This window comes from Amphibalanus amphitrite, unplaced genomic scaffold (genome assembly GCF_019059575.1).
Source record: "Amphibalanus amphitrite isolate SeventyFive unplaced genomic scaffold, NRLGWU_Aamphi_draft 000275F_arrow, whole genome shotgun sequence".
NCBI classification, from domain to species: Eukaryota; Metazoa; Arthropoda; class Thecostraca; order Balanomorpha; family Balanidae; genus Amphibalanus; species Amphibalanus amphitrite.
In genome coordinates, this window is record NW_024881770.1 from 468,278 (window position 1) to 493,703 (window position 25,426).

A 25,426-nucleotide genomic window follows, 5' to 3' on the forward strand; every position below is an offset into this window, starting at 1 on the left:
CGATCACTTATCAAACGATTTCCAATGCCTACACTACGACCATATGGTATTCCGGGTCACGCTAAACGCTTGCATATTGGCGTAAACGGTCACGTTACGGTCAAACTGCCACTAAGCTGGAATCCATAGTATAAGGAGGATAACACTTGAGAGCGGCGATGGTACTCCATCCGCTGGACACTATGCAAACGATGATGTTCGATCATTTGTGATGAAACGATTGGCCGTCCATCCTCTGTGCCGTGGTACTGACATATACGAGTATAGTCCATATTTGCTGCACTGCGTAATGCGTACGGCCTGTAGGTATATGGCAGGGAAACTCAGGAACATTTTCAAATGAATAATATCGAATTCAGAAATTTCCTGACAGCATTCACTTTTATATGATAAATTAATGCATATTTTGAGGCCTGAACATTATAGCAATGGCTCGGCATGCATCGTGCATAGCGCACATCTTACCACCAAATAACTTACCTTCAAGGTATCAGTTCACCCCACGAATGGCAATGCACTGCCAAAGCCAGCAGCGGCTAGTATTCGTAAATGCCGTTACCCACTATGTAGACGATGACACGGACATATTTCCATTGCAGAATAGTTAATGTTTTTTATATCCAAGCCTCCCTGAAATTTGCACTTGGCACAATTAGTTGAAAATGTGCTCTGCGAGTCGTTTCATCTGTAGGCTACCTACGGCAAAATACAAACCCACAGTTAGTTGATACGAAAGGAAGTTAATGTTTAATGTTATGCATAAAAATGCTGGTTTATTCAATAGGTAACGACATGTTCTAAATAAACATACTAGTTGATACGCCATGCTGTAAGAATGAGTAGGTTCATCAGTATCTTTAGGAATATAATATTCAGAAGGTCGCGCATTACTGGAATCCCTCAATGTATTTTACGAGCGATAAGTACGCCACACGCAGATCACACGCTAGGTCACCATTTGAACTACTTCACTCTCATCAGTTCATCACAAACAGGAAACTTGTTAGATCTCTATTTGCCTTTGCCAGCGTGAATTATTCATCCCATGCAAGAGACGAACACGCACCTTGATGTTCCGTTGTAACGTATATGCTGATCAGGCTAATCAGCATCACTGATTGCTCACAACACGACCTAGGCATGTGTTGCTAACTGGCTGCAGGTCTTGGATTGGAGCGGCTCTAATCTAGGTCCGGTTAGCATTTCTCATTGTCATCGCGTCGTCACTTTTTGTGTAAAATAAACGGCTAACTCACTCACATGTCAACTTAACATTACTGCTGGACATTCGCAACAAAATGTCCATTATGAACTGTGTAAATAGCGGCCGACCACACAATCGAACTCTTGCTAAGCACCTTTGCCACTGTGGCCTTTGCCGTACATTTGTACCCGAGCCTTCCATGTTTCAATCTCATGCTCGAACATCAATGCATGCTTGGTCTTGCCAAACAAGTGCTATCCAGAACTTCACTTGAAGCTAGAAGCGTCTTGATATTATAGACAAGCTTAACCCTCGCCCGCACATGCCATTTTCCCATCCTAGAACGCACATGGGGGGGGGGGGTTGCCACCCCCCCCCCCCCCGCGCCATTTCGTTCCTGTTGGAGATAGAGCTTAGCAGTAAAGACCAAAAAGATTCTTTGGGAAGAGACGAATCCAATGATACCCAGTTTTACCTTCTCAGGTCAGTCATTGACCTTCCAGGTCAGGTCAAACTAAAAAAATGTTGCTGTTTTGGGTCACCGTTGGATATCAAGTGCGCTGCTTATCAAATACCGATGACGATGCTGTTTTCTGGTGCCAAGCCAGCTAGAACCTCTTTGTCACACTATCCGACCAGAATTTTGCTGCTGAGGTCATTTCAGGTCAAGTTAGGTCAAGGTCAATTATATGTGTTTGTATGTCTGTGTGTGTCTGTGTGTATACTGATGTGTGCACCGATTGTTTTCGGGGTCCATATCACATGAAATCATGATCTGAGAAGCTTTTACCAAAAATGCAGTCAAAAAACTTCACAAAAAGTAAACTCAGCTTGTCTAAAACGCAATTATCGTAGATGACCTAGGTTGACCTTGACCCTGACCTTGACCCCTGTACATCGTCGAACAGCATGTTCCATGATAGGTGGGAGGTAAAACTGGCAAAAAAGGCCGAAATCAGGGTGTCAAAAGCTCACAAGGCCCATGGCAAACGCAAGATGTTGAGAATTGGCCATTTGGGTCATGACATGACCTGAAAAAACAAGGTCATATCTCCGAAACCAAAAATCACAGAAACTTGAAATTTTCAGTGGACATCAAGAAAGGATAGACGAGCAGCTATACGAAAAATCAGCATTCTAGCTCTAAAAATAAACGTCCGTCGGCCAGCACGGCCTCCATATCGCAGGCGGCCCGGTTGCCGCGCTCACGCGCCGGTCTCCACTGCTGTGCCGCCGCGGCCGCCGCGGCAGCACGCTTGGCCGCCCCCTCCTCATCCACTTCCAGGTGGTCAGGCCGCTCCCGCTGTTGCTGCCGTTCGCGCTGCTGCTGCGCTGCTCGCGCCGCATCAGCCATCGCGACGCGGCGCAGTCGCTGCCGGTCCCGATTCCGCTGCCGCTCTGCCTCCCGTTTGTCGTCTGTCATCGCTGCGCGTCGCTTCCGCTGCCGCTCGCGGTCCCGCCTAGCTATGTCCTCGGCGGTACGGGCCGCCTCCTCCTCCCGTTCAGTGGGACGCTCGCCGGCCAGGCGCAGAGCCTCGGCCTTACGCAGGGCCTGCCGCAGGCGCTCACGACGCCGCCGCTGGGCGGCCGTGTTCCGCGCACGAGCAGCTTGGCCCGCACGTCGAGACATTCACGAAAAATCTCACACCACACAATTTAACACAAAACACACCTTACAATAATGAGCACTTCATACAAAAGCAGTCTTATAGTGGTAGAAAACAGCGAGAGCTGTCTCGAATAACGTCGCCCCTAATATACGGTCTTGACGTTGCCTATGCCGATTGTCACTGAAGACCGCAAAATGTAAACAAAATTTTCCCAAGCGGCAAGTGCGAAAAATACATGTAAACAAAAATAAAAGATATTGTTGCAATCCATCCATTACTTTACTTCACACTTCCTCTGAATGCGGTGAGTTGTGTTTATACTGGCGTGTTCCTCTGAATTAGGTGATTTGTTTGCAATTTGCATTTACTACCAGCTGCATTTATTGATTCCTCAGGCAGAAAAAAATGTCAACGGCTATGAAATGAATAATTATAGGTATGTTTATTTGTGTATTTACCGTGCATCTCCTGCCATTGGTTACAAGAACACATAACCGCTGAGGAAGAATGAAGGTGATAGGACAGGAAACCTCAGATCACAAAACCGTCAGATAGCAAAGGACCTACTGAAGCTGTCCTTTGCGGATGCCGTCGATTAATGGCTCTCCTGTCAGCACGGAACTGGGAACAATGATATGGCATAAGGAATAAGGATGTGTCGACCCCGGCTCCTTAAAACAAAGTCAAAACTCTTGATGACTGCATTAATAATGCGTGGTATTCTATGGCGAACGTTTCCTTTTTACTCACTAGATGGCAAAAGCATCAAACGCCTAAATGCACGCTGTACCGCAATGCCGCCTCTGCCACATGTAGCCGCCTGAATGCATACTGTACCGCAATGTCGCGTCTGGCGAATATGCTGGGAAAGTAAACGTGCTGCAGCTGGTTTGGAAGCACTGCTGGTTTTTGGTGAAATGTGACGGAGGATGAGCGACGTAAAAGCATGACATGTTACTTTCCAATGATTGAATGATTCAATTAAGCGCTGAAATGTTTTTATTTGCGCATTTAACTTGCATTCCTGTCATTTGTTATTTGACGATATGTGGATATTCGCCGGACACGACATTTTGGTACACAGTATGCAATCAGGCGGCTACATCTGGCATTTGAATTTACTGACGCGATAAAAATCAGCTGTAACTTTGGCAGCACTTATATTTTCGAAACTGATAATGGCTAGAAAATAGTCCAATGCATTAACCCTCGCCGGACCTATTGGTTTTCTACATACGCGCCGGCCGAGGGGGGGGGGGGGCGGGTACGACCCCCCCCTCGCCGTTTCGCCCCTGGTGGAGCTAGCGCGTCGCGGAAAAAACGAGCGTGTGCGCCGTTACGAGACGCAGAGATTGGTACCCGATTTTAAGGTCCTAGGTCAACCGGTGACCTCTGAGGTCAGGTCAAGTGCCCCAAGGTACGGTTCAGTTTTTGGTGAATAACTTCGCAAAAAACGGCCGCAGAGCCGCGATTTTGGCAGCATCGTGTTCGCCTCGCTCAGGCGCGTCGAATGATATACTTTTTGTCCGGGTCAGGTCAACTTGGGGTGTTGACCTCAGGTCAAGGTCAGGTCAGCACCCCTAGGTCACGAAGTTGGTCGAAAGAGGTCATATTGCATATCATTCGATTCGGTAGGTCTTCCTGAGTCCATTGGTGGCTTTCCCGACTCGCTAGCTCAATTTGATCAGGAGTTATTGACGAAAAACTAATGTGACCTTGATGACGTCATAGATGACGTCACGCAAGGTCAACATTGCAAAAGTGACGCATCTAACCTTGCAAGGAGTGCATAAAATCACGATTCTGTGTGCTTGAGATAGTTGGAGATCGTTCCCGGCGCCAGAATAGCAGTTTGAATTTTTCCCCATTGACTTATAATGGTGAGGTCACGAAAATGACCTGACCTCATATGACCTTTAGGAAAAATCCGAGATATACAAGTTGTGAGACTCATAATGGATATTAGATCCTGCAAGTTTCATTTCCCTGTGACATCTCCTCTGGCAGTGAGGGCGTTGCGAAGTTGCGACATCTGGAGACCGTGCAGAGGTTCACTTATGACGTCATAGGTCAGTGACCTGACCTGACCAAAAAATGCGGTTGGTGTCAAAAGATGCGGCTTGGATCAAAGGTCAGGTATGCCAAGTTTCAGCTCTCTATCGCCAGCGTGTTTGGAGCTATCGCGAAAAAACCCTATGGGGGGCGGCACCCGCCCCCCCCCCCCCCTCGGCCGGCGAGGGTTAAATGGGATTACAACAAAGTGCGTGCACGTGCTTGCATCTATGTTTGTCAGAGGTGCTTCCACCATTCAAAAGTCAACCCTAGTATGTATTTACCTAGTACGAATATCGCAAGACAGTTTTTCTCTCTACTTCAAAACTTCAATCAACTGCTGACCTACTGCACTGAGCCTAGCCAGTCACGCGTCCTTATACAGCAAAAAGCTTGTCGGTCTGACCGGAAACGATTCTGTAAATTGACTTCATCAATAGCCAGTCCCGTCGGCACGTTTTGTAGTGGCTTGTGCCGCGCTGGAAACGGTCAGAACTGGCTGAGGGCGACAAAGAGTGCAGCTGGCTGTTTTTAGTCAACTCAGTCGTCTGTGGCAGAGCGCTGATCAATGGGCAGCCAGAGAGCGGTCCGCCTCTGGTCCCGGCCCGTCGTGACTCTCCGGGCTGTTTCTCTTATCTCCGGGTGGTTTGTCCATTTCTAACCGTCTGGCTAAGAGACTCTCGGGGTAATTTTCACGTATCTAGGAGGAAGAGACTTCTCACGACTAGCCCGCTATGGCCCCTCCGGTAGTCTCACTTATCTAGCTCCGAGGCAAGGACCCTCCCGTTCCATCCCGCCAGACTCTCGAGGACGATTGAGACGTTTAGAGCCCAACACTTCAACGTAAGCTCAAGACTGTGGGTCGGGGACGGGGTCATCTCATCCCCAGGACGGTGTGACTGTGAAGCCGACATTTGCGGCAATCCTTGTGTGACAAGGCTTTACGCTTTTTCCCCTTTGCAGTGTTTTACCTACGCATAGATAAACCTGTATTCTGAAAATGATACAGGACATAAGCCACTGCTGCCCTCGAGAGCCTCGTCCTTGTAGTGAGGCATTTGGTGTGCATTGTGTATTGTGCAAGCGACACCCATCATGCTGTTATGCGATGACCGCTCTATCGAAAACATCTACAGATTAAAGGCGAATTTCACAAGCTGCTTACATAAGTTAGCAGAGCCTGTCGGTGGCTAAATTGAGCTGTTTACCGCCACATCCATTTAATAAGCGGCAAATTGCAGACGCGTCATCTCTTGAAAGCAGTTTAAGCCGATTAAGAGGATTTAGGGAAGAAGGATCACACAATGGCATTGGATATATCCGAGATCTCCGACATGGGTTTCAGATAGGAATTAGGAGAAAAGTCTACATTTTAACTCCTCGTCTAACTCGGTTCCAATGTCATGCGTAAAGGCAAACAGTATTCCTAAGGGTTACAGAAATACCCAGGGATTTAGTTTATTTTGGGTCAGATAAAGCATCGGGCCAGCAGAAACTACCAAAGTCTAATTTTCCCAGTTTCGACATTTCGACAACTAGGCTGGAAGCTTGTTATACTAATGAAGCAGCAATATCGTGAAAAAATCAATCACTCTTCCAAAGGTCTTTCCGCATTGTCGTGGGATTTAGTAGGCCGCTTTGGTCAGCATCCTCAAATCAACACTTTTGTCTTCAGATGGATAAGCTTACCTGATAACATGCTCAATATAATATGTTTATGTAATATCTGTTGATACGCTGTATTATCAATCATCAAACGTCATTTGCTTTACCATCATTTTGTTTCACTTATTGAGGCTCGTCAAATGATGCCTAAATTAGACCCTTTCAGGTCAACGTAGAAATTGACCTTGGAATATCATCATGAGCAAAGCAGATCAAGTCGTGCTGTGCACCTTTATAACCAGTATAGCGCCTTTTGGGGCGACTAACGGAGCGAGCGAGGGGGTGAGTCTTGCACGTGCGAAATTTCGAGGGGTACCTCCAACTGACTTGTGCACGGCACCCTACTGACCGGTTTCTAGCGATGTGCCAAATTTGAGCACAATCGGCCCAGCCGTTCTCGAGATCTGGGAGCGGCATCCTGCACGTGCGCACGTGCAAAATGGGTCCCAACTGACTTGTGCACGGCACCCTACTAACTGATCCCTAACCGTGTACCAAATTTGAGCGCCATCGGTCCAGCCGTTCTCGAGATCTGGAAACGACCCCTGCACGTGCGCACGTGCAGCAGCACCCCAACTCTGGCACATGGATATGCAGTGCCTAGTGGGTGCCTACCTACATGCCAACTTTCAGCGCAATCGGCCAAGTAGTTACCGAGATATTGCAACAATTACAAAAGTGACACCTCTTCGTTTTGCACGTGGCACGTGCATAAGGGGTCACCCACATGTATCGGGAATAGTCCAATACTTGGTAGAAGGAATGAAGCTACCCTACAAAAATTACCGCGTGTAAATCGGTCAAGTGGTTGCTGAGATATAAGCCTCGCAAAAGCGTCCGCACGGCCGGCCGGCCGGCCGGCCGGCCGGCCGGCCGCTCATACTCAGAAATTTCCGTTAATCTAAGGAAAGACTACGCTCGCTTCGCTCGCTCCGTAATTAGGTAAACACAGATCAAAGCTGATCAATATTTTAAAAGAAACACTGTTTAAAAATATAATTGACGAAAACAGCGACAAGCGCAGCTTCGTCTGTCTCTAATGCAGCTTCCGTCATCCATGGGAAGGTTTAGCGGACGTCGGCACGAGTACTTATGTAAGTTGTCAGGTCAATAAAACGGACACGTACCGAAAGGAAACCCCAAGCCAATCCCACCCGACGACTGATTGGCCGTTCAGGGAACAATTTGGTCCCGGTGAGCTGGGTCAGCCGACAGCTGAATTAGGTTGGCCTTACTTGGGTGTGGATATGCACACATAAAAATATTGACACCGTTAGCGGTGTAATTGCACAGTACATATCTGAGCACTTGAGGAAAGTTAATTTAGTCCCTTCCCCGCTTAAATTACTCGCGCTTCTAAATGAACACCAGGAAGAAGGTAATAGAACACTGTTAGGAGGGTTGGGTGTTTTACTACATGTAGCAAAACACCCAACCCTCCTAACAGTGTTCTATTACCTTCTTCCTGGTGTTCATTTAGAAGCGCGAGTAATTTAAGCGGGGAAGGGACTAAATTAACTTTCCTCAAGTGCTCAGATATGTACTGTGCAATTACACCGCTAACGGTGTTAATATTTTTCTGTGTGTGGGAAATGAAACTGCAAAGCATTGGCACAAGAACAAAATTTCACGGTATGGTTTTCACTGACATATTACTTATAGATACAAAATAGCTGTGCAGTACGTGTAAGCGTTAAATGATTAACAACAGGGAATGTGCATCAGGTAGAGGGTCCACCAGGTTTTTTGGCTTGGGAGATCCGACCCTTAAAATGCACGTCTTTATGCATAACGCTCTAGACCCGAAATAAGATTATTGCGGGGTTCGGTCTAGTCAAAAGAATTCGCAAGCTCAGTTGTTTATTTGTAGAGGTCTTTGGTCTTGTCTTACCTTCCGCTCATGAGAAACCTTTTAAGCTGCCTATCAACAAGTCGTCTCAGGACATTGACTTGCGGGCTGCTATCAATATGCGACAAGTCCTTCGTGAGGAATTTAATTAAGATGTGATGTTGTCGATAAATGCCAATAAAAGATCGCAGCTCCATTCCTAATACGATTTAAATTGTTAATTTAACTGTAACCTTTACAATTGACTCTCAAAAGCTCTTAGTTGACTGGCACGCTAAGTTGTTCCACTTTTCACGCAATTTTGAGCATATCCAAGGTAGGTGTTGGATCACGGCACTCCAAACTGTGAACTCAGACCGTGTGATGCGGCACAGCCTACCACTCCAGGCAACTGATGGCCTGTGAAAAGTTGAACATCATTATGTCTGTACATACTTTTTAAACTGTGCTTACTCTTTTAACACCTTCAACCTATAATCAATTAATTTGAGGAAGGCAAAAACGCATTTACATCAAAATAGTTCAGAAATGAATGTTGTATTTATTAGTTGACGAGATGAGTTCAGCACTTACTTAACATCGACAAACCATAAATGTAGAAGCCTCCACAGCTGCTCCCATGTACCATATCACACTTTCCGAGGAAACATTGGCGGATCGTTGAAAGCAACGAGCTCCGTTGGACCGTTATTAATTCAACCATATCAAAAGGCCAACGTTTCGCTTTATTTTCATTTCAAATAGCATTTGTGATAGCTAATAAAGCGGTAAGCCGGGCGATTTAGGTATATTATGAATTAAACAGCAGTTTTACTACTAGCACTTTAACGAAGCTCGCTGTGACATTCCAACCTTCAAACCACATAATTTATCAACATGGCAAAACGTCCTATAACTATGTGTGCCCATCACTATAAGCTTTTCATAAAGCATGACACTGCTTATTTGATTCAGATTCGCAATGGAACACATATTCGGACAGTAGTCTTTGTACATAACATGTTAACAATGTGGCTCTCTGTGACCTGACCTTGAATCTGCCTCAGCAGGCCGTGCCCAGGTCACCCAGATAGCCCGCGGCGATGACGGTTGGACTGACTGTCACCGCAGCGCCAGCAGTGTCGATACCGCCCGCCCGCCCGCCATTGACCCCCGAACAGTGCGTCGTGGTGACGGACGTTTCCACTACCTCAGCCTCCGCAGGCCGTCCACAGAGGTCACTAGTGTTCCGCTCCGGACACCGCAAGGTGGCCCCACTGGCGTTCTGTTCCGGAAGCGGCAGGAGCGCGACACTGCCGGTCTCCTTCGGCCGAGGCGGCGTGGCGCCATTCTGGTCTCCCACCCGGAGAATTCCAGCTCTGGCCGGCGCTCTCCCGCTGGAGGGTTGGAGTGTGGAGCCGATGGGTTCCCTAGGTCGCCGAAAGGTGGCAGCACCGCTGCTCCCCGGTCGCCGGTAGGTGTCGCCAGTGGGCGGAGTCGGAGCGAGGGTGCGGCACGTGCGCACAGAGCGGGGCACACGCGGCGACATCTCCATCTGAATTATTTGCGGACCGCTGGAGCGGCGAAACACCTGGCAACAACACAAGCAACACAATTAGTGAGGTCTATTGCGCATTAGATCCCCGTGACGACATCGGGAGCCCGTGTCGCAAGCTAACAACAACGGCCGGCGCGTAGAGCGCCCACGGATGGTGTTACTGGCGCTCTTATCAAATCGTCTTTTCCAATGACGTTATCTAGAGTTTTTTTTTTGCTATAGATCATGGACTGCCTCATTGCACGATACTCCGTAATGATGATTGAGGCCATTTGGCTATCTAGGTTTGCAATTTTGTCGGGGAAGTTCAGAGAAGGATTTTCAACCGTGACATTCAATATTGCTAAAAGTTCGGAGGAGTCGCCACAAAATTGCATCCATGAATCATTCGCCGGACTGCTGCCGGGCTGATCAGGGCCCCGCTTGCAAACACCAAAGGCCAGCATTCAGCAAGTCTCGAAAAGTGTCCTGCTGACGAGTCTGCTGACCTGGATTACCTCAGACAATCTGCAATTATCGCATAAGATCATGCGATTGTCAGGATAGGGCCTTCCCTCCCCGGGAACCAACTTCGGATCAAGTACCAAAGAGTGAAAGCAAACTTCACAATTTTATTACTTTGTCACGACTTCTACAAGTGCGACCAAGTGTTAGTGAGACAATGCCATCCGGTAATCGATTAGTGGGCTTAGTTCATTACGGTGACAGCGAGGTGGCTACAGAATCCCATTAGTATCTCCGTGTTACGCCCACTATTGACACTGAGCAGTCAGCCCGGTGCACAACACGGGTCAAGGACACAGCACAGGACCAGTGCAGAACTCAGTCCCAGGGCACAGCACGGATCCAGAGTAAAGCACAGGTCCAGGGCACAACGGATCCGGGGGAGGGGGGGGGGCTGCAGGGAACTGGATAACAACACACCTCTCTCCTCTCGCACCCTGTTCCCATCAAAGTTTCTGCTTACCACACATCGACACACACTCTCTCTCTCTCTCTCTCTCTCTCTCTCCCTCCGCCTCTCTTCCTCGCCCTGCCTTCCCCTCCTCTCTCTCTCCCTCTCTCTCTCTCTCTCTCTCTCTCTCTCTCTCTCTCTCTCTCTCTCTCTCTCTCTCTCTCTCTCTCTCTCTCTCTCTCTCTCTCTCTCTCTCTCTCCCAACTACTCTCCCGTCTTGTCCACTCTCGTCCGCCCATTCATCAGCTGGTAAGGACAGCTCCGGTCGCCCAGCTCGTCACCTGCGCCCACACCCGAGGCCACAAATCCCCCCGGGGAGGTGTCGGCGCGTCGCGGCGACCAGCCTCACCCGCAGACTGCTGATGCTACTGCCGCCAGGAGAGACCGGACGCAGACTCGTGTAGCCCATGGCCTCGCTCTCTCGGTCTGACCGGTCGTCCAGGTCGAGGTCGATGCCCAGTACAGCCTGGAAACTGGACATGAAGAGGGGCTTGTTAGAACTCTTTGGGGAGGGATCTGGCTGTTATTGTTGTTGGTCTGGCTTTGACTCCCACCTTCGAAAGTTCGGCAAAATCGCCCATCTTTTAAGCATTGTTCGCTCCATTTTTAATGTCGCAAGAGGTCCCACTCCCAGCAGGTTGAGCATCCCGTTATTTTGCGCAGGGGACGGCAAGGCTTCGTTGCTCTTTCTGGATTCTCAATTATTTGGGCAGATGCCGGTGCAAGGACACGTTTAACCCTAGAACGCCTAGGGGGGGGGGGGTTGTATCAACCCCCCCTGAGGTTTTTTCGAAGTGCACGCTAAACGGCTTGTCGTAGCGGGCTGAAATTTTCAATACCCTCTGGGACAACCTTTGCGCATCTTTTGCCGAAAAAAATTGATCGGGTCATGTCAGGTCACGGAGTTATGACGTCATAAGAGGTACAGCCTCCGGCCGGATTTTCACAAACTGAGTGCCAACGCCCGAGGTTTCCTGCCGGTGGTACGGACATCGGTTGATGGATCGTGATGAAACTTCCCATGCATGTTGGGGCAAGTATTGGCTATCATATGGTATAAGAAATTTGACCGGGTCAGGTCAGGTCACGGAGCTATGACGTCACAAGAGGAACAGCGTCCGGTACTATTTTTGAAAAGCGCCCGAACCACTATTTTGCTAATTCTTGTCACCTCAATGGGAATATGCAGCAATATTAGCTTTTATAGGGGGCAAATGGACCTCCCAAATCCAAAAATACAATCAGATTTCAAAAATTTAAATTTTGATTTTTCGAATTTCTGCCGCCGACTGTGACCTTGCCGACTTCCGGCGCTCCCAACGCGCCATTTTTAGAGCTAGGGAAACGAAATACATACCAAACGATAGAGAATTGATCAAGGAACACGATAGTGAAGGTTTCAAGTCGATATCTCCCACCGTTTTGCCGCAATCGCCGCCGAAAGTTGAAAAAAGTCTATTTTTCCGAAAATTTGACCTTTGACCGGTCAAAAGTAGGTCAAATGTTGACCTAGGACCAAAAAATATACCACCAATCGCGAGATCTCGTTGAGAGCAATCCGTTGGTTTTTTCCGCTAAGCTCTACGACCTTCCGTTTCGAAACGCCAGGGGGGGTCGTAACAACCCCCCCCTGGTCGTTCGTGTTATGAGAAAAGTGGCCTGGTCGTGCGAGGGTTAAGGAGAGCGACGACAGTCATGTTCGGGGGGGGGGGGGGCGACATGGTCGCCCGACTTTTACTCGTAAATGAACACTGCTCGGTACTCACACCGACGCCGTCGAGTAGTGCAGCTCCCGCAGTCTCGTGCACTTGTCATCCCGCCGGGAGCGTTTGCCCCCTGAAACAGTACAACGAGAGAGCGGCCATTGGTCAATAGAATGCTCGCTGCTCATGACAATTAGTCAAACCCGGCCGCCGCCAGCCCGGTCATCGTCCCTAATGGTTCAGAGGGACAGATGCTTTCAGTTGAAACAAGAAGTGCTGAAAACTTCGGCAACATATTCGCAGACTACAGGATATTCATGGTTTTAATCCACTATTACATTAGCCTTGAATGCGGGAGCACTTAACGCAGCAAAGAAATCCGCAAAGTCACCAATGGTCGCAGATTGACTTCGCTCCTTTGGATTGCTCTGAGCTCCACATCCCCCGGGCTGCGCTTTTCCCGATGAACATTGCATGCAATGTCGGACAGCTGATTTATAATCCAGCCAATTTTGAGGAATGTACCATGGCGCCGGCTGGAGACTCGACTTTGACGATAAATGTATCGCGCTGAGCATGCACCCAGTCGACAACGTGAATAATGAAATGGCAAGCGTCATATGTTGCCGATTTTGGCAGGGCGACATTGGCGTCCTTGGAGCGTCGCCAAATAACTTTAAATGTCATTGTGAAAGTGCTGTTAATGAATGGGAAGGCTTATTTATAGCAGACTGCCATTTTCCACATCAGAGCTTGTAAGAGAACAGCGTCAGCATCCAGCACACTAATGGGGCTTAAATATTCCTCGCAACTTGCCATAAATATAAGGGTGATGAATAAGTCGAACTAACTATAATCGATAAGTTCAATGATAAAAAGGGTAATTAATTAACTGCGAATGAAACAAACAACGCTTTAGTAGGCATTTAAAAAGGCTCCAAATTGCTTTGGGGCTTCGAAATTCACCGGTTGAATTGCAGAGTAACAAACGAACATTTCGAATTCTTTTGAAAATTATTGACCCCTCTTGGACATCTTTGAATTAAGGTTTTAGACATTTTTGGAGGATTCTAATGGTGAGATTCTCGGCCTTGACCTTTTTCGAGCTGGAGGTGGCTGTCCCCCGGCGCTCCTGCCTTACCGCGCGGCTCGAACAAGTTTGATGCAGAGTGCTGGGGAGGAGCGTCTCAATGGAGAACGTACGAGATAAACAACAACGTTGTGTCTGTCTGGATGATCGGTTGCGGGAAAAAACAACAAAACAAAAACGCCTGGTCTTATTTATATGTTTGGATAGAGAATTGGACTGCACTTAGCATATGAAATGGATCAGTTTTTAGAGGAACGAGATCACGTCCCCTGTGCCCAACATCCTTTGAAAGGATTCACGTGAACCTCATGACTGGAATGAAGCTGGAAATGATTTATGCTTCATTGGAAGCAGCAGCTTAGATACTTTGAGAGAAAATCAATAAGAGATAAACTCATGAACACAATGAAGATTGATGAGTCTGGAAGTGATGAGTTATGAATCAAGTAAAAGGAAAAACAACATCGCTACAGGGAGCATAAAACTTACATTACGACGGAAACATGTCAGATACTCAATCAGATAAGAATGCTCACAAACGAGACGTTTTATTACTATTTTTTGTATTGTTCTTTGTTTTATATGAAACTGCAATTGAAGGTTTTTTTTGGTTACGGTAGGTACCTGGAAATTTTTATTCTGGCTTCCATGGAACACAGATAGTGGAAATGGTGTGCTAATATTTTCGAAGCTGAATATCGTAGTTTCGTGCAACTTTGACCACCAAGGACAACTTTGGCCCACGCCTGGAAAACTAATCTATTTTGCTGTAGCTCTTTACACTTAGGGGAAAGTGGGTTAAACGGTCAGGGAAGCCTACCCTGACCGTCTTACCCCACTTTCCCTCTTAAGTGTAAAACGCTACTGCAAAACAAATTAGTTTTCCAGGAGTGGACCAAAGTTGCTCTTGGTGACCAAAGCTGCACTAAACTACGGTACGTTATGTTACACAATTTGAAGACATTTAACATTCGTTTTTCGTTATTTTTATTACAAATCCATAATGCTCTCACCTCTATACTTTATTACGCTGTAGAAGACCATTACGGGCGAGGATGAAAAATATAAATGGTAAGCTATGGTAATGCACTGGCTCATTTTAGGCTCTAAGTTATCCAATCATCTCTTTGTAAGAAGTCTGACAGAAAGTTCACCAACTTAACAAACTTCTTCAGTGAAATGAGCACATGCTAATTTTTTCTTCTCTTTCGCAGGAGATCTGGAACTTAGTGAATACATTTATAATTCGATGTTGCCGTGGGGTATCTGATTGGCAGCGTAAAAAAGAAACCATGCTGCATGGGACACAATGATTGGCAGCGTAAAAAAGAAACCATGCTGCATGGGACACAAAGTTACAATGTGTACCTGCCATCCGTAAAAACGTGGCCCATTCATCATCATTCTTTATTATGCACCGCTTTTACAGCGACAAATACAAATATATACATGTGTGTGGTCACAAATGATGGGAGCCTGAAAAGCTGGTATCTCAGGTATAGGTGCTCAATGTGAGCACGTGAGGAGCCTCAATAGGCGCCTGGAGGCCTCACATGTTCCTTGAAGGACCAGCCGAATGCTATCCGCCAAGCCGTCCTCCAACCGCGGAGCCCGCACACGGTCAGGGTCCACCGGCCCACCAGCCGCCAGCTCCATTACTGCACGAAAGTCCCTGTTGTACATTTCAAACACTTGTAGGAGGAATGAGCCCTCAAGTTCTCTGGGGCACATGGCCAGCTTTGCTAGGGAGGTGATCATGGTCTGTTTTAAGCGGTGCTCCGCTACCATCGCTGACCTGAGAGCAGAGAATATTGCGCCTCTCAACAACTCTCGAACCGGCGCCAAACCAGCGGCCGTCAGGAGGGCAGAGTGATGTGCGAAGCGGGGCAGCCCGAATGCCACCTTCACACATCCGGCTTGAAGGGCATCCAGGCGGTCCACCTCGGATGGACGAAAAGGAGCTGTGCTACACCCGTACATCAAAGTAGGGAGGACAACAGCCTTCCATAGGTAAGCTTTGTCAGCCGGGCTTAAGCTTTTGGCCAGTAGGCCAGCTGGTGCTAGGCCATAAAAGGCAGCTCGAGCCCTTTTGACACGCTGGTCGACGTGTCGGGAAGCCGTGGAGCGGGCGTCGAGCGTCACGCCGAGGTGCTCGGAATAAGGCCGTGTTTGGAGCGGTTGGCCAGCTAGCTTCCACGTTGGTGACTGCGCCAGAAGCTCGCCACCGAAGACGATGCAGTGGCTTTTTGTCTTCTGATGGTCTGGATGGACGAATTCTAGTCGCCAGTCGCGCGCAAAGTCACCGACCTGGACCAATAGTGCACTGAGATGAGCGGCGTTCGTTGACAGTAGGAGCAGGTCATCAGCATAACACACTCCCGGCACGTGGTGCTGATGAAGGTAAGCGCCGTCGCCGCTGCGGTCCAGCGTCGCCAATAATGGACGCAAGAACACATTTGCAAAGGTCGGCGAGAGGATAGCGCCTTGCCTGGTTCCGCGTAAAACCTCAAAAGTTTCGGAGCTGGTGCCACCAAATGTAACTCTGGCGGATAGATGCCGATACCAGTAGACGATCAGGAGCCAGCAGTTGACGCTCATATGTTCTGTGAGTTGGTAAAACAGTCCGTCATGCCAAATCTTGTCAAAACATTTGCGTGCGTCCAGGTTGGCAGCGAACACAGGGAGACCAGCGCGCCGGTTATAATGTACGGTCTCTTCGACGAGCATAGAAGCTTCCGCTGTGCCACGATTAGGGATGAAGCCAAACTGTAGGTCGTGCGGGTGAAAAGAAGACTGCAGTTCCTCCAAAATCAGCAGTTCCAGGAGCTGATTAACTCTCCACATAACATAACTCTCCATTATCAGGAGAGTTATGTTTTCAAAACGCAACAAAGTTTTGATATTTCTTCCACAGGAATTATCATTCTACCAACATTACACAGATTAACCCTCGCCCCGTTGGGGGGGGGGGGCCATTTTGGCCCCCCCTGTGGTTTTTCCTGAATAGCAAGAAAACGGCGGCGCGCAGCGCCGCTAAATTTTCAGTACCTTCCTGGGCATCAATTTGACACCTTCACACCAAATTTCAAGTCTTAGGTCACCTTAGGTCAGGAGTTATTGAGGTCAAGCTGAGGTCATGTTCGAGCAAAAATGAGCAAAAAACATGCAATCTTGAAACGCTCACCAAATCCACAGTTATCAAGCAATTTCAAAGTTCTTTATATGGTCTAGTAGACAAAAAGCGGCGCTACAAAACTGCTATCTCAGATTTTCAAAATTTTGTTTTTTGACCAAAAAAAATTCAAAAAATTGATTTTTTTAGAAAAACTTTGAAAAAATCCAAAATTTTTCCGAATTTCGAAAAAAAACGGAATATATGTGATAGTCCCAGCACTCTGCTATATACATACCAAATTTCAGATCGATATCTTGTTTTTTGGCCAAGTTATAGCGAAAAAACTGTTCAAAAATGATGACGTCAAATTTTTGAACTCAATTTTTAGCAATTCTAGACCACGTACGGCAAAACAAAGACCACCATTGAACTCCCCGTGACAAGCTGCATCGATTCGATACCCATTTTATGCAAAAATATTAACTTTGAAATTTGACCTAATTTGACCTGACCTTGACTTGACCTTGACCTGACCTTGACCAAAACGTGATCTAAGCTGGCCCCAAAGGCTGCCTGACCCATATAATCGCATTTGTCATGTAAAATGGACCATAAAACATGTATCACACGACACTTTCATATTGTGACCCCCCGTGACCTGACCTCTGTGACCTGACCTGGTATCAGTGACCTCAAATAGCAAAATATGTGTTTGAAGAACATCACCCCATCGATGATTTTCAATGAAATGCATTTTACTCGATTTTACAACGCATTTCTTGAAGTGCCTGTAAACGGTGAAAATTGGACCTTTGACCTGACCTGTGACGTCATCGGTTTGACCTAGGTCAATAAAATTGGGTCACAAGGTAGTTCCCCGTTGGGGCTATCCAACGCCGTTTACCGCTTGTCGCTATGTTGCGTGGTTCTCGAGATCTTAGGGGGGGCCAAAATGCCCCCCCCCCCCAACCGGGCGCGTTGCTCGGCAGAGCCCAACGGGGCGCGGGTTAAAGGTCAAGACGTTGGATGTCATTTCCTAACGACATTGCGTGTGATTCTGAAGAGACTACGGCCAAAATCTCAACCTTTGTCTTTCAATACCAATACATCGAGCTTGTCATCGGCCAATACCCCCCCCCCCCCCCCCAACAATATCCGTAATAATAACGAAACTTGCGAGAATACAGCACCAATATTCAATTCCCATTTGAGTGTAGCATCTATTTCAAAAAGCAGTTTGGTACTCATTTTCTACCCTCATCTTCCCTGACTTGCACCTTCCTACATCAGAAATCTGCTCTCAAACCATCCCCATTTCGTTTTCTTTTTAATTGAATCGTCCTTCAAGCCGGTATTTCTAAAACCTACAGCTTTCGAAATCCTGTACTTGCTGGTCAAGCGTTTCAAACCACCTATTTTTACTCGTATTGCTTCTTCAAAACACGTCTTACAGCAATTCTACCAGCATGACCATTCGCAGTTCTCATCTTCAGATTCAGCTAAAAGCTAAAAATTCAGTCCGCCACCGTCACTAAATACATTGCTAGAGAAGCCCTGGATAGAGGGCCAATCGACCCAAGTTGGACACAATTCGACGATTCTGGTCACGTCTCGGTGCTTCTGCAGTCTGTGGGAACTCCATTATGACCATGGTAGCGCTTGTGGCGGGTTCAAAAGCCATGGAACCTCGCCGCAGCGTGCATTGTCACTGAAATATTTGGGATTAATAAACGGATTAAAGCCTGGTCCTGAAGCATATCTGGTGGTTTTTTTTTAGAATGCTTGCCGGAAAAACTCGATAGCCTGCGATTCTTTTAGCGACCTTTGGGTGGCAATATGTACCGTAAGCTTCCCCGAAGCCAGCCTATCGGGTAAAATTGTTTATGTTGAGGACGTGGTCGCATTTGCCAAAGCCGAAACTGAGACCGTTATCAGAGAGCGTCATGCAGGCCGGTAAAATTGCCTTTATCCTCATTCCTCCTGTTACCTTTAATTATTGTCTTATTTAATAAATATATATTATATTAAAGACATGTAGCGTTTCCCTTTTGCCAGAATAAATCACGCCACCTCTAAGATCGGAAGCCTGCATAATAGTAACAAAGCGACCGAGAGAGCCAACGCGCTAACAAAATAGTAATTTATCGAATATTTGTCGAATATCCTATTGAATATGCTATCGAATATGCTAATTAATTAAACATATGTACTAAGTTTCATTTCATTTGCACTGACGAAGACGCCTTGTCGTTGAAACTTCTGCGAAATATAGATATAAAGATTTGAATTGCACTGTTTTGTCGTTTGTGTAGGGGAAAGTGGGTGTATTGCGCCCTCCTAACCAATTGCGCCCACCAACATTCCCACGGATTCAATGGCATGTTTAGAATTTTGTGTTCGAAAACATGATTTTCACCACCGGATATTTCATTTTATGGCCCAAACTCTCCGATGAAGCCAATCAGCAAGGCCTATTACGCCATTAAAGATGTTATGGCGTTTTCTTAACTTTTTTGCAGTATTTTGAACCGTCGGCTATAAAAATTTGCGATATTTGTCTGATTTTCAGAGTGATATTTAGAAAGAAAAACCCTTTTTTCATTGTATTTCACTGAAACAGTAAACTTCTTTCAACATCTTTATGATAATTTCTACGCTTTTATAAAAAAGTACCTCAATCTTAATTGCGCCCATGGCAATTGCGCCAGGGGGGCGCAAATAGAATAATGGTGTAGCTATTGTATCACGACAGTATGAATGCATCATTAACTGATTGCAATAAAGAAGGAGTTTAATGCCACGCAGGGGAGCAGCCCGCTGTCGCCAGTCCGCAAATTATTTCTCTCGTCAAACTTATAATGCAGCTGCCATTTAGGCTACGACTTGTGGTGCAATTGACAAAATACGACATTTTCAACATGGACTAAGACGTGAGAAGTGACAGCTATGACAAAAAAGTAAAAACTGATGTCATAAAGTTGTCGAAACGATAAAGAATTATTAATTTTGAGAGAAACGATTGAAAATTTAACTGTATAGGCGCATACGTTCACATATATCTAGTCGGTTACAGTAAACGTTTTCGTTGTACTTTTACAAGCGTACGGACACATGTAACGTTAACTACCTGGGCCAAAAACATCGCGATTTATATCTACATTTATTATTTATCCAGCCTCAATAACATAATAAATGTTTAAGTAAGCCGCAATGACATTAGACTGCCGGGAAGTATGCATTCCGTCTCATTCACTTAGCCATGTTAAAGTATAGGGCGCAATTGGGTTCTAATTGCGCCATCCCCCTGGCGCAATTTACAGCAGTTGTTGGCAAATGCGCCCTTTTGCATGTTTCTGAAAAACAGCCGTCAGAAGCAAACGAAACATTCTTAATTGATCGGGAGGCTCTTAAATCGTAGCCAATGAGTTCCTCTTTGAAATGGTTACCAGTGCATGCTTACATCTCCAGCGGTTTTCTTTTAATTAGCGCTTTTCCTTAAGGTGGCGCAATTCACCCTCCTTCCCCTACTTGAAGCGCTAACAAAACCCGTGTAATTGTCAGACATCTTTAAATTCAATCCTTTAAGTAAGAGCGAATAAGATAAAACAAGAGCACTTACCATCACCGTTGTATATGAAAAGATGTGAGAAAGAGACAAGATTTTACACAACTTTTCTGCTGAGTGAGCATATACAGTGAGCGTGTATGTACCCGTGATGCGGTTCAAATTTCAAACTCTTGGCTCATTGATATGCACAGTGTTTTTGAGGCGACAAAACAGAAGCTACATAAGGTTGGATAAATGTATCGGAAATAAATGCAAAAAGTCCTTTAGAAGTTAGTTCTCTTGTCTCTCCCATGCATTGCCCTCATACATTATGCAATGGGTCCCACCTGGGAAATCTCTTCCTTGGCCGTGTATCCGTATTATCGGGATCTGACGGCCTGGAATGTCCCCGCGATCCCTGAAACAAAGGACCAAATCGACGGTCAATGGATCCTGCGGTCTCTAATTTACTCTGAGGCATTCCTGAGCGCTTAAAAGCCAGTCTTATGTACATTGTTATTACATTGCAGGAGATCGGATTTTCTAAAAAATAAATATCAGTCAATGCTTTTTATTAGCTGAACGTTTTTTTATAATAATGTTCAACTAAATATCAGTATTTTCGCTTTCGAAGCAAACAATACAACCTAATGATAAAATAAGTCATAAAAGAAAGGAAGCTTCTGAAACAAAAGCAAAGTGTTTCGACTTTTGCAAGCGTTAGCCGGTTAGCATTTTAACGCGCTGGGAAATCAGCGTGTTACAAAACAGTTGTCCTCAACTTCATTTCCACTCCAGAATGCGTAATTTACATTGAAGCTGCGAGCGGCAGCAACTATAATAAACGTCATTAAGCGTTGAGTCAACACAGACTGTATGAGGTAGAACCATAGCTAGAGCAATAAGGTCTTCGGATACGGTTTCCGTCACAAGAAGTTTATTGAAGCGTTTCATGACAACTGTATAGTAAAACGGCAAGAGTACATACAATGTTTTATCCGCATATATCGTGGGTGTTTTTGACACCTATAACGTCCCCTAGGCTAGGTTAATTGTTTGACCTGACCTGAACGAGATGTATCTTCGTCGTTTGATTCGCCGTCGCGCCCGCTCTGCCCGCCGCCTCAGGCAGCAGATCGTTAGCAGCACTGCAGCGGGGAAGAGGACGATACTGGACACAATTGGCACGATCACCGTCTCCGGTCGCACTGGAACGCAAGGTAAGTAGTCACTGGATCACAACGGTCAGTGGGAGGTCAGGGAACACAATGGCAAGTGAAAGGTCAGAGGTCACTGAAACGTAGGGGTCAGTCAAAGGAGAAAGTCAGGGGCTACTGGCAAGCTGGAGTAAACTGTCTAAGCATCACTGTGAAGTGGGAACATTGCTTGAAAGATAACAGTGCACAATAGCCCTAAGGTTTGGACAACAAATTGACACATGAAATGGGAAACTGCATTGGACCATTGCAAATCAATCTCAGCAGGTTATCTCGACCTGCATAATGCCACAGCTGCGATCCACATAGACTCTGCCCATGCTCAAACCCAGACATTTAGGGGAGGTAGCCATCGATTTTCCAACTGCGTCATCCGCACTCAGCACCGTGCTCCGGGGAAATTAAATTTACCTTACTAAGCACATACCAATTCGTCATCCCGCAGGCCAGTCATGTATCAAAAGAGTCTTACGTTGTTAAAAGTAGCACCGCAAGATCTGAGGCTTACTAAAACCCACCTCATAGGCTCACCTTAAGCATGACCTTCTGAGTCACCTATGATATCAATAAAAAGGACTCGTACAAAACTTATAAGCTCAACGGCTCGGGCTATGTAACTCAATATCTATCGATTCTTTGTATCTCTTTTCATAATCTGAAGCATTTGCATAAAATAGTCAAGCAGCGCAATTTCCTTAGGAGCATACGAATACAAACATAAACTGAGGAAGACAGGGAAAGGTTCCCTCGCAGCGTTACGATGTTGAACTATATAGTAAAATCAGCTGCAGCATTCCAGGGCAAATAGATTTGCCCGGAAAGATGTGTTCCACTAAGTGAGTCCATCCAGGACATTGCAGCTCGGCCCTTTGCACCCACAGACCGAACCTTTGTTTTGTGATAAAAAAGTGTGGAATAGTTGTGGCTATTGAAATCATGGCCTTTCGAGCGACTGTGACCAAAATGTCACGTGCCTTTTTACCCTCTCTCTTACCGCTGACCTCGTTGTCATAAAAAAGGCCCAAAATATAGAACTGGGACTGAGCGTCCGATTTGAAACGGTTCGCACTATTCCACATATGATATGATGTTGAACTAAAAAACACCCCAAATAATATCGATTCGCTTAGACAACTCCTCGAACTCACAATTGTTTGATAAGTTTCTCTAATATACGGCCTGAGGGACACTCCACCGCCAATATCGAGGTGGAGTAGTTTGTTTGGAAAACATTCCTCGGGCATGGTCGGTGGGCATAACATAGGAATCTTGGGCAGAGCGTCGAAGTTGTTTCACGGCGACTCAGCGCTTTCGGTGCTTTCTCTGCACAAAAAGTCACGGCTCAGGGAGACGCAAACAAACAAACCGACCACTCTCCTTTCCGAGCCACATCAGCATGAATAATGCAGTTTGTCGCCAAGTCACAGCTGATGTATACAAAACAAGAAACACAGCAGAATAGCGTTATTATATCTGCATCAAACGTGATTATATGAATGTAGTTACGAGGCTTCTTGTAAAACTAGAACAATCTGTTGCTAGCTTTGGAGCTTAAAGTACTAAAAAGCTTGTTTGATGACTGAGCGGGCCAGAAGTGTGATACAAAGTCCACGACGCTAGGCGCTTGGTGCGAAAGCAAATCAGCAACAATTGAAATTTGCATATGCCAATTGCCATGGCTGGCGATTACATGTAATAGACGCGTTGGATGGCCATAATGTCTATGGCATTCATATGAAATTGAGTTAAAAAAGAATAAATATCCTAACATGAGTAGTTGAGAATATCCTTCCAAGAAAAGAACGAACATAAAAAGCCGAAAGCGCGCTCTTGAATATCCAGCAGAGCCGCAATACCCTCATGTTCAGTGCAATAACAGATGCAATATTTGTTTTCCTTTTGTCTAGCGATGTCGATGCCTTTAAAAGCTCGGCGGTAGGTACTACATCTTCGTCTGGCTGCGGCGACAACAGGAGTGCGCACTTTTATGGTTATGTTATGTGTTATGCTATGCATCAAACGCAGCAGCGACGCAAACTTTCCGTGAATACAACATTAGGTGCGGCTGGATGAGTATGTTTAAGTACTCATTCCCATTTCCCATACATTAATCTATAGGCGTAGTGCAATGGTGCCACTCTACTGACCAGTGGGGCACACAATAAGGTGAGGCAGAGGTGTACAACTACAAACTGTAGATGTGTAGGTACGCTTTACTCACCCCGTGGGGTACACAATGAGATGCGGCAGAGGTGTAAGTACAGTCACACTGTACACCTGTCAACTGTAAGTACTCACCCATGGGGTACACAATGAGATGCGGCAGAGGCGTAAGTACAGTCACACTGTACACCCGTCAACTGTAAGTACTCACCCGTGGGGTACACAATGAGATGCGGCAGAGGTGTAAGTACAGTCACACTGTACACCTGTCAACTGTAAGTACTCACCCGTGGGGTACACAATGAGATGCGGCAGAGGTGTAGGGGGCGCGTCGGCGGAAGCTGCCGTCTGGTTTGCGTGTCGACTCTCCATTGTTGGCACGTGGCGGACCGACACGGAAAGTGGCTCAGCCTGGAAAACACAGACGCCGAGTCGTATTTCCACGTATCTAGGCACACTCACGGCGTAATACTCTGTGCCGAAGAGAGATATTCAGAGGTCTGCAGTTGTCATTGAATCAGAGCCAGCTGCGTAACAAAAGATCAAAGTGAATCTTAGATCATAAATCATTTATAGATTATATGTCAACATTCGTATAATTTATGACTGAGCTTTTTGTTTCCTTACTACCTATCCTGTATGTATATGGTTTATTTCATAATGGAGAATGTGCATAATGAAATTTACGACAAATTCAAATATCTAACTATGTACGATGAGCACCCATGAACAATCAACACGCATGACTCAAGGTAGCCAGGGAGAGACAAAGTTCGGAACAGCCTATATTTGTACATAAGTGATGCGCACAGGAAGGTAACAGGTAATACTCGTAAGTAGACTGTCATTGTTCTGTACCACGAAGAATGCATGGGTGCCTTTACAGTCCACCACGTCTGACACAAGAATGGCCAGCCGTCGACCGACGACTCAATATTGGCGGACCATGAGAACCGTTCCTTACAACATAGTTCGCTCCTGATATGCTGTACATATCGCAGAGGGTCAGATACAGATACAGATACAGATAGTTTATTCGGAACCTCCATAAGATGGATTTTCTGGTACCCACGTCAGTTACATAATATGCAAAAGTACACCACAATGCTACAATAAAACAGTTAAAATAGATCATACCTATTACATCATAAAATGTCGACTCCGTACGCTACCAATGTATCACATCAAACTGAGTCACATGTGGCTATTCCAAGTGCTAGCTGCACGGTAGAAAAAGCCACGTCGGGCAAACGCTGTCCGGACCTTGGGCAGGTGAAGCTGACCACCCGCCGTCGCCCGGGTGCACCGGGCCGACACATCAGACCGGCGGACGACCCGCTCACGCAGCAGCTCCGATGCTGCCGGAGCAGTGATCAGGTGGCGCATGGCAGCAATATCACGCTCGACAATCAGTTCGTCAACACTGGACCACCCCAGTTCGCGAAGTAAAGGCGTGACATGATCGCGACGGTTGAGACCAGCAACAATGCGAACACCAAAGTTTATGACTTTTTGGATGCGCCTTTTCTGGGATGAATTACAGTTGGCCCAGACGGTAATGCAATACTGTAGATGTGGGAAGACGAGAGCTTCTACTAAAAGCCGTTTGGTACATTTCGGCAGTTTCTGACGCGCTCTTGCTAAACCCACTAAGACACAGTAGCAGCGACGAACGATAGACGAGACGATCGTTGTGGGTCGTTGTGCCGCGGAACAGTC

At 46.4% G+C, this 25,426-nt stretch overlaps 2 protein-coding genes across 2 annotated transcripts; both read right to left on the bottom strand.

The window, feature by feature from the left end:
• Positions 1-2,333: 2,333 nt before the first annotated feature.
• LOC122387146 (octapeptide-repeat protein T2-like) lies at positions 2,334-2,834 on the bottom strand. Its single transcript, XM_043377055.1, has one exon. It carries the CDS (start codon positions 2,832-2,834, stop codon positions 2,334-2,336), a length of 501 nt encoding a protein of 166 aa, XP_043232990.1.
• A 6,058-nt stretch (positions 2,835-8,892) lies between these two features.
• Positions 8,893-24,108, bottom strand: LOC122387163. Its single transcript, XM_043377082.1, has 6 exons — positions 23,995-24,108; positions 21,394-21,535; positions 20,675-20,745; positions 12,639-12,708; positions 11,222-11,345; positions 8,893-9,950 (listed from the first exon to the last, which is right to left on the bottom strand). The coding sequence occupies exons 1-6, from the start codon at positions 24,077-24,079 to the stop codon at positions 9,423-9,425; spliced, it is 1,020 nt and encodes a 339-aa protein (XP_043233017.1). The 5' UTR covers positions 24,080-24,108; the 3' UTR covers positions 8,893-9,422.
• Positions 24,109-25,426: the final 1,318 nt, after the last annotated feature.